Below are 9,728 nucleotides of genomic sequence, written 5' to 3'. Positions count from 1 at the left end.
CAAACTGTTGATGGAGGCGACCGAGAAGAAGCTAGCGCTCGAAGAGAAGAGGGTTTTGATCAAAGAGAAGAAGGCCATGCTCGAGGAGAAGAAGACGATACTTGAAGAAAAGAAGGTGAAGATCGCAGCCAATGCGGAGGACGCCGAGATGTTCTCCTTGACGGCAGAAAGATGAGTTGGAGGCGGCGGGCGAGGAGGATGAGACGACGGAGAAGGAGGCAGAGGAGGAGGCTGCATACGCGGCGGCGATGGCACCTTGAGGATGGAAGAGGTTCGGATTGCCGGTCTGACAGAGCAGAAAATCTCAATTTTTGGCACAAACTGCCGGACTGAATTTTTTTGTGATCGAGCATGTAAAAACTTAAACATACTTGCATCTTTTTTTTATTATGATCAGGCTTGTGATCCGGCGATCTATGGATCACATTTTATTTAAATTTTAAATTGCCTTTACTGGCAGACATATATTCCCTCCGTTCACTTTTGTAAGACGTTTTAGACATTTAAAACAACACCTAAAACAGTTTAATTTCAGTTGTCTAAAGCTACTTAACAAATTAATAGAGGGAGTACCATGATTTTAAATTGCCTTTCTTTACTGACATGTTTGTATGCCCGGTCAAAGTTTCCACGGACTGATCCCTTGTTCACGGATAAATGCGGGAGCAAATTTACGGGTCCGCATCAACTGATTTGCATCCGCACTCGGCGACTCAATCTAACTAAACGGTGAAGATGCCCATCTGGGTGACCGCACGCAGCTAATTAAGATCGATCGACGGGTGTACGCAGACTGGCTATGTTGTTGCCAGGGAGAATCATCATGATTACCTTCTTTCTTTTATAGATAGAGTAGATGATAATAAATGCATCATGATCACGATGTCAACTGAAATCTTCCACTATCCAGAAAATCGGTGGCACCGACTTCACGGGAAAATACGAGGAGCCATACCAGCTCACCCACAAAAAACTGTTCCGTTTACGGCCACACTGAGTGGTACTACAGATATACAACAGCTAAAGCATGTGCCGCTCAGGTGCCGCCAGCGCCATCCGGCCACAAGTTCTCCTGTTTGCTGCACTACCGGCCCCATTCTACAGATGTGTACTAGTATACAGAAGATGTATTAACGAAATGTTTTGTTTATCTCTATGTGCACGCTGGTTGTGTACAAACGCACGCTACAGAGAGCCTGCCTCCGGTGTCAGTTTTACCATTTACCATGCTGCCAGCCTGCTACTGCTAGCTAGGCTGAGGCTGATTGCATGGAGATGCTATCTGTGATGCCTCCTAGTCTTCATACGAAAATTTCAATACATCCCTTTGAAAACAGGATTTGATCGGCAGATGCTTGCACCGTACTCTTCATACTCTGCTTTTGTGTGGCAAGCCTGTTGGAGATAGAAATATGACAGTTAGCTTAGATCAGATACTGAAAATGCAAGTCAAAACAAATCACAGTAAAGATGCTTCACTATAATACTTAGGCTTTGGAGTCCATTTTCAAAACTACTTGCTCCAACCTATAACCCTTAGACAAGTTACAACTTTTGATTGATGCATAGCTCAGATCGTTGGTCGAGATTAAAATTTACCCCTTTTAATTGCAAGGGTACTATAATCTATTTAATTGTGGCTAGCCCTCTCAAAAGCCAATTGCCAGTGGTTCTCTTGCTGCCCGTGCATACATGCTGGCCACATCGAGTAGACACCGGTGGGTGCACGCAGAACGATACGTAATTCATGTGTTTAGGCAAGATTTGGGGCTGCTACAGGTTGCAGATTTGGTTTGGATTTACTGGGGAGTTCATGTATGTGTTTGATTTGCACAGATTTGCCTTAGTTCCGTTCCAGATGGGGCATGGCACAATATCATGGATCAGGTTCACAGTGCCTCCAGGAGTTGTCACTTCCTCAAACAACGCTATCCTACGAAACTGACGGAGGAAGTATTTTCGGAGGACGTAGATGGAGACAGGTGTTTGCTGTTGGACACTGGAGTTTCTACTATGGACCTAGCTCCCAATGCAATTGAGTTGATTTTCTATCAACGATTGAAGAGAAGCTTGTCCAACATCGTCTCAGATGGTTTGGGCATATTCAGCACAGGCCTCCAGTGCATAGCGGACGGCTAAGGCGTGCTAAAAATGTCGAGAGGGATAGGGGTAGACCGAACTTGACATGGAGGAGTCCGTAAAGAGATCTGAAGGACTGGAGGTTTGGAGTATCACCAAAGAACTAGCCATGGACAGGGGTGCGTGGAAGCTAGCTATTCATGTACCAGAACCATGAGTTGGTTGCGCGATCTTATGGGTTTCAGCTCTAGCCTACCCCAACTTGTTTGGGACTAAAGGCTTTGTTGTTGTTGTTGTTGTTGTTGTTCTATCTAATCGCGTAATAACTTCGGCACGAAAGTACCATTTTGAAGTGATCTTTTTCTTACAGGGACTGAAGCAAAACTCTAACCACACTAACAAATTTCAGGTGATATGAGTTTTCTTACTACTGTACGGAGACAAAGTTTGAATACCTCGTAGAATTCTGCTGTAGAAGCAAGCACCGATCCGCCAAACCAAACCGCATATCTTTGAATTGGATGGCTAACCACGTTTACTTCCACGGGTTGAGCCTGAAACCAATAAATTTAGCTGAATTTTCAAGTTCCGAACCTACAAGAAAGCCATTGCTTTCTGCTGCCAGAAAGAGGAAAAGAGCAAACAAGGAAAGTTTATACCTTCGCATCTCCACCAAGTCGAGCATTAGATGCACGGACCCGTACATCCACAATCTTTTTCAGGTCCCGCTGTAATCTTCTGTGGAAATCCTTAAACATAGTTGAACCCCCAGACAAGACAATATTCTGTGACATTGAAGGCACACTCAAAATACTGTAATGTCAGAGAAAACAAGGTTTTGATGTACAAACCTTATAAAGAGCCCTCCTTGTGTCAATTGGGGATGATTGGATGCACTTGTCTATAACATCTTGCAAAGGAGTGGTGAAGTCATTGTTGTAAATCTCGGGGTGGAAGAATATCTACAGATATTATGCAGCACTCTGAGAAGATTGAACTAAAACGAGCTTTGAAATTGAAACAAATCACAAAGAAGTTTCAAAATCCTCCTGAATCTACAGATATTAAAATTGATCTAAAACAAGCATTGAAATTGAAACATGTCACAAATAAGTTTCAAAATCCTCCCGAATATATTGTCTGCAACAGTTACATTGAAACTAGAAAGGGCTACAAATCAAATAAAACTGCATTTTTCTATCCATGATGTCAAGTTTACCATTTTACTATTGTTATAAGTGTAAAATACCCTGAACTTTGCCCCATGTTCACTAATGGTGCTAAAACTTTCAAGCGATCCAAAACAAATCCTGAACTTATGAAACAGGCTCATTTACTTCAAAGTGGTTTTTGCTGATGAGGCGTCCACGTGACGCCAGTTTTATAGATATGGTAAAAGACAAGCCTAAATAAGACATGACACCACAGAAGTAACTACAGAACACATCAGTGTACTAACCTCAGGGCCCAGGAAGCGCTCGTATCCAATGTCACAGGTGTACGGAGCACCCGTTTTTGGTTTGATGCCAGTCAAGCGTTTTATGTACTTTGAGGGCTCCCTGTCATGCTTATTAAATTCCTGAAACAAACAGGAAGATGTAATATGATTATTGTTCTTTTTGGATTGCTTCTTGCCCAAAAAATTATTTAGAGCAGACTAGAAAAAAAGATAATAACAATTTAAGAATCAACAGTGGCAGAAAATGTTAAAGAGGAAAAATATTCAACAAAACATCTTAAGAGCAGGAGTGTACACAGTTAAGTCTGTGCCAGCAAGGTGTTAATATGCCAATACATAAGCTTGAGTGCTATCTGCTGTACTACCACAGGTTGCTAACTGTGTTGCTTACAAAAACCTTCAGCTGAGAACAAAAGAGGAAACTTCTTTTCTACAAAGACCTAAAATTTTCTGGAAAATGGAATAACAGATAGTCTATCGATGTTCAACAGCTACAAGCAGCATAATAAACGCCTAATGTACTTAATACCTTCACAATGTCCGAACATGTATAGCAGTACATTTCCTTCGCCCTCCTTGCTACATCAAAAGATTCTTCGGGTGGAATGTGTTCACCTCTTTCCTGCATTCAAGAATTGGAAGTTCGATAACTTAGTACAGTGTGTTCATTCAGTATATTACTCCCTCCGTTCCTAAATACAAGTATTTAATATGGACTAAATACAAATGTATATAGACATAGTTTAGAGTGCAGATTCACTCATTTTGCTCCGTATGTAGTCCATATTGAAATCTCTAAAAAGACTTATATTTAGGAACGGAGGGAGTACTCTATATGACTATTTGAAGCTAAATAGAAAATTATGTATGTCCTTCCTATAGGTGATCTGGTTTCCTTAGTCACAAGATGAGGATAAAGATGAGTTTCAGTCTGTCTTGGATAAAATGCCACTCGAATTCTGGCGATTTAGAGAAACACAATTTCCAAACTTTGAAAAATGCCACTGCAAATTTTGCAAACTTTGAAAAACGCCACTGCAGACTTTGAAAAATGCCACTGGAAATGGCATTTTTCAAAGTTTGGAAATTGCAGGTGGCGTTTCTCGGAATTGCCAGAATTCGAAGTGGCATTTATCAAATTAACCCTTGTTTCAATGCGCATGACTGAGAACATTATTCAGAACTATTTTATCACTTCCTGCTGATGATAATAAAATAAAAGGTTAAGTACTATCTTCTGACTGTGGAAACTACCTTCATAAGTTGCTGAATAAACTGGGTAACATCCTTGCCTGTAAGTGGGATAGAACTGATACTGTTCCCAATGACATACCCATCAGCAACAGGAACAATGTGGGTAGCTCCGTCACCCACATCAACCACAACACCTGTCATTTCACACTGAAAGCACAGCATGAAGTTCCACAATAAATATCCAGTCTGATGATAGCTTAACAGGGGAAGTAAGAAATCAATAGTAAAGATTCAAGAATGTAGCACAAACTGCAAAAGTGGATGGAGGACCAAATATGCAAATATTCTGTGAATCAGGAATGAATGATTCCTATGTGTTAGATTACACCACACTGGATGGAAGGGAGAGGGAGGGGATCTGCAAACATCTAGTAAGCTAATGTCAGTACACGCAGCTAATACATGACCATGTGGAGCAAATACGAGTACATCATGTTTAACATTTCAAGTCAATGTTGGCAAGCTCAACAACCAAATTGTGTTGGATTCTAGTGCACTCAACATGCCAGACCCAAGGAAAGTAGGGTAGTAGAAATGGTAGCAAGCACTGTCATTTCAGCAAAAGCATATGCACTGGACCAGGTTTTACAGACATAATATGGATGCAGGTTTAGTTGGGGATAGGTGTATTCTCTACCTTACCAAAAGTTCGAGAATCTGAAAGCAAAACGGATAACATATGTTGACAGAAAATATGATGAAAACAAAGCTGATGAAGGACTGCTGTTGTGAGACTGTTATTACTTACTATAAAGCAAAGACTCCCAATATTTCTCGATCCTAAATCCAAATCGAGGTGCATGACTAGCAGAACACTAACAAATTGTCTTTAATGCCTTAAGTAATCCCCATCCAACTAGATCAGTCCATTCGATCCTCTTCTGATTCCAACTCGAACTTAATTGCTCAGTAGCAGCTAGCCTAGCAGTCAACTCCACAGATGGACATCTTCTACCGCAAGGAGTAGTGCAGAACCAGGAGGGCATCAATGAGTTAATCTGCCGGATTCTCAACGTTTATTAATGACGGTACAGTGAACATCAATAACATCTTACTCCGAAGGAAACCCACCGACTAACTTGGTGTAATAAGACAAAGGAGCAACAGTTAGGCTATCGAGCAACTCAGTATTTTTTTTTTAATCTAAAAAGATGTTTATAAGTCTAAAAAATTTCCAATTTCTTTCTAACATTACATATAGATGTTCTCAACATATCTGTAAAATTATATGTTGATTTATAGGGCACACAGAATAATGTGTCTCCAAAAACAGCAAAAGTTAACTTCATTTTGATCAACATATTTATCTTATTTATGACACCACAGATGAAAGATACATTGATGAACATATGTACACAAATACTGCATATCTATAAGTACATGTACAAAAGATTTCAGGGTTTTTTTGTAGTCTCAAAATAATATTTTTGATTTTTTCAAGAAAGGGCTCCATGTAACCTGGGATCCATTTTGCTTTTTCAAATGTTATAGTCCCTTCCTATATCAATAACACGCAGAATGCGCGTGAAAAGAATGGAGGATACCATATCTGGCTGCATAGAAGACCTCTAATTTGGTCGATTTTTCACGTTGTATGTATCGACTTCTTAAATTATAGTGGTGAAATTTTCCTACGGAGTTCTCACTTGGTTTTCGTAAATATATTTCCTTCACGCGTTTATAATATGCACCAACACAAAAGCATCAAGAATTACGAGTCAAGGAGTCGAGCCGAGGTTGAGACTCATAGACTAATCGATCGTGACTAGTCTACACTACTGCTGGACTAGTCGACATGGTATTGCAGTACTCAGCTTACAGTACTCAACTAATAATACCTAGTATGTAGTATATACTATATATTACAGTACAATATACAATAAAAATTGAGTTGATCCATAGGAGGATCACAGCAGCATAGGAGAACAGCAAGGGAGGAGCACAAGCAGAGGGGTGGATCCAGGGGAGGAGCAGAATCAGCGGAGGGAGAGCGTCACAATGCTCCTGGGCACCGCTGGCGGGGTGGTGGGTGGCAGCGGCGGGTCAATGGGCGGTGGCCTAGTCCCAGGTGAGGCGGCTCGTTATGGAGCAAGCCTGGAAAGCTAGGATTGCAACCCCTCCTAGATGCACATTTAGAAATTATGTGCAAAATAAGCAGATATGCACACTTTTGTGCAACACCAGGCTTAGCGTGCAAGGTGGCTGACTAAGAAATAATGATTTTTTAGACCACCAAAAAATAGAAAATCCATGCAAAAATACAAACTCTTGTTTATTGCACATGCAGGGTGTTTAATTGCCTCATAATTCAAGTTTGTAACAGTGGGTGCTCCCGATTTTTTTATATTGGTTGTATACTACTTCCTATTTCTCCATCTCTTTCTTAGTAGAGAAAACATGTTCTCTATCTCATGTGGCAATACCTTGTTGAATTTGTTAAAATTCCTTTTTGATATCTAAGAGATCTTTTTGAAACATTTCCTAAATTTCTAGAGGGGAAGGCTGCACGCTACCGTTGATTCATGTGGCCTCTACGGTTCTCTGCAGCAGTAGCCCATGGCCACAGAAGATTCGGATCATGTGAGAATTGCTTAACTCGTTTCTCGACTGCCATCTGACGCAATGCAAGAGGAGGATAGTGTACCGATCAGACCCACCGAAACCCCTGGGGCATGGACAATCAGATTACCAGATTCAGTGGTATTAACACTACCATGTTGTCACAGATTTAAGTCCTTCCAGTGCGAGCCGTCCAATCGGGAAGATCCAATGGCTCACATGCCCCACACTAGTGAGTTTAACACTACATTTTGTAATTTTGTGATTGTGGACCTTGTGGCAGCATATAACCTACAATTCCATCAAGGTACATATCCTGGTTTAAGTATCTGTTTGTAACTTCGAACAAGGCATGAGCAGAAGATAATTAGTTTTCAGATGCTCAATACTAAACTATAGTAGCTGAAATTTGGGACTAGTGACACTGGAAGCACCACTTAATACTTAATAGCATTTGCCATGCAGTTACTCGTAACAAATCCAATATGAAAGGAAGTCTTAGTGGTATCAGTCTTCCCCAGGACACGATACATGGTTAATGTCCAACACAAGAGATCACATAGCATAACCTAGAGTATTCTAAATTGACAGAACAGAACAAACGAGGTAATCAAAAAGGGAACCATTGTAAATCTTGCTAGTCGGAAATGTGCAATAAAGCAGTAAAACTATACTGAAATGGCCAGTTTCAGAGTAGAGGCTCGGAAAATCATAAGCCCGATAACCACAAGAGTAAACTCTGACGACTAACCTTGGTTGTTGTGTATCCTGCGGCTAGGGCAAGGACGGGTTGAACCGCTATGTACAGACCAGGCACATTGAACGTCTCAAACATGATCTCCCCAGTGTACTCCCGGGTTTCTGGAGGAGTCAGTGGGCTCTCGGTCAGCAGGAAATAGTGATCTTCTGGGTCACACCTGAGGTAATTGAAAATGCATTGCTGCCAGAACTTCTCCATGGTGTCCCAGTTGTCAACCTGAACAGTTAATTTTTAGCCCAAATTGACGAAGATCACACATGAACACACGCACATGACGGTGCCAAAACATCAACATTCAGCACTGCAGTTTAGTCGGTACCCACCTGGCCGTTGCGAATGGGGTAGCTCAAGCTGTATGTGCTGCTGGAACGGGACCGGGCTAAAGCCTCCTCCCCTATGAGGAAGTCGAGATCGGCCATGACGCCCGCGCTGTGCTGCGCCAGCCAGTTCCCCTTGGCGGTGGCCCTCGTCTGGTCGGAGAAGGACTCGTTGACGGCGACGGCGGTGGGGGTGATGAAGCAGGGCTCCACGTTCCCGGCGAACCCCATCTTGGTGTAGCTGCCAGCCACGGTTACTTGGATCAGCATCGTGCGTTCAACCCACGCGCATTTCCGCGCACAGATCTGGTGAGCGTGAAGGACAGAGATGCGTACCCGGTGCCGTTGTCGATGACGACGGCGGGGCGTGAGGTGGGGTCCATCGCGCGGTGCGGGGGTGGAGGCAGACGATGTCAGCGGCGGCACCACCGGGTTGCGACTGGCGAGACGAAAGTCGGCGGCGGGAGGAAACGGTTGCGGGCGGCGGCCACCGTCGCAGCGGCGGGCATCCCACCACCGACCGGCACTAGTGGTAGTAACCACCACCGAGGGGCCCGAGCTTGGGCTGGTTGGTGCGGGGTCGAGGGCGCGAGACCGGGAGGGGACTAGAAGCTTGGAGAAGAAGGGAGATAATCGAGGAATCGTGGTGGAGAGTGGAACCTGGAGCGAGATTAGCTCGCGCTTGTGCTTGGCTTTGGGTTTGGGGTTGCTTTGCTTGGGTTTGTCGGGGTGGAGAGCGAGCGTGTTGCTGATGCTGCCGGTGTCCTCCACTGTTGTTCTTTCTCGGGTTGGTGCGGTGACGGTGTGGCGTGGCGTGGAGTGGGGGCGTGCAGGATGATTGCGACGCCGCCACCGACGGACGGCCTCGTGCCTTTCCTTCTCCTCAATCTCCGGTACTACTCACAGCCACAGCAGTGGGCACGTACTCAAATTTCGGCGTTTAGCAGCTGACAGGTGGGCGAGGACGCCTTTACGCTGATAGGTGGGCCCGACGCGACAGTGGAGAATATTTTGGCCAGGTGAGCAATTGCCATTAAATAACGGACATTCACCATGTGACACATGTGGTAAGTATCTAATAAACAATTAAAAAACTAACAAAATATTTTTTTATCTAAAAACTTAGATAAGAGCAACTCCAACGGGCCGACCCAAACGGGACGGCGCATTTGTCCGCTTTTTATCCGTCTGGGTCGGCCGCCCGCCCGGCGTCCGCCCAGTTTTGCATTTGGGTCGGCAGTGCGCCCAACGCGCCGACCCATATGTGCTGGCGTGGCCGGCTGGCCGCCCAATTGTACAT

At 43.7% G+C, this 9,728-nt stretch overlaps 1 protein-coding gene across 2 annotated transcripts; it reads right to left on the bottom strand.

Annotated features, from left to right (window-relative positions):
• Positions 1-885: 885 nt before the first annotated feature.
• LOC123144706 (actin-related protein 3) lies at positions 886-9,258 on the bottom strand. 2 transcript variants are annotated; one of them, XM_044563919.1, is made up of 10 exons: positions 8,765-9,258; positions 8,435-8,669; positions 8,103-8,327; positions 4,831-4,926; positions 4,068-4,160; positions 3,539-3,658; positions 2,931-3,041; positions 2,739-2,864; positions 2,535-2,633; positions 886-1,395 (listed from the first exon to the last, which is right to left on the bottom strand). In XM_044563919.1, the coding sequence occupies exons 1-10, from the start codon at positions 8,809-8,811 to the stop codon at positions 1,315-1,317; spliced, it is 1,233 nt and encodes a 410-aa protein (XP_044419854.1). In that variant the 5' UTR covers positions 8,812-9,258; the 3' UTR covers positions 886-1,314. The 2 variants fall into 2 exon arrangements, with proteins under 2 accessions (XP_044419854.1, XP_044419853.1); XM_044563918.1 differs by having other exon boundaries at positions 4,793-4,939; positions 8,765-9,243.
• Between the last annotated feature and the right edge of the window lie 470 nt (positions 9,259-9,728).

This window comes from Triticum aestivum, chromosome 6D (assembly GCF_018294505.1).
Source record: "Triticum aestivum cultivar Chinese Spring chromosome 6D, IWGSC CS RefSeq v2.1, whole genome shotgun sequence".
In the NCBI taxonomy this organism is placed as follows: Eukaryota; Viridiplantae; Streptophyta; class Magnoliopsida; order Poales; family Poaceae; genus Triticum; species Triticum aestivum.
This window is presented reverse-complemented; position numbering and strand designations above follow the sequence as displayed.

What these genes read in the sequence shown, in the direction of transcription:
- LOC123144706 (XM_044563918.1), bottom strand. Translation starts at nt 8,811, where the DNA reads ATGGACCCCACCTCACGCCCCGCCGTCGTCATCGACAACGGCACCGG. An exon ending in CAGGATACACAACAACCAAG is followed by an intron (nt 4,940 to 8,102) that starts GTTAGTCGTCAG and finishes CTGTGCTTTCAG; the next exon opens with TGTGAAATGACAGGTGTTGT. An exon ending in CATGTTCGGACATTGTGAAG is followed by an intron (nt 3,659 to 4,067) that starts GTATTAAGTACA and finishes TGTTTGTTTCAG; the next exon opens with GAATTTAATAAGCATGACAG.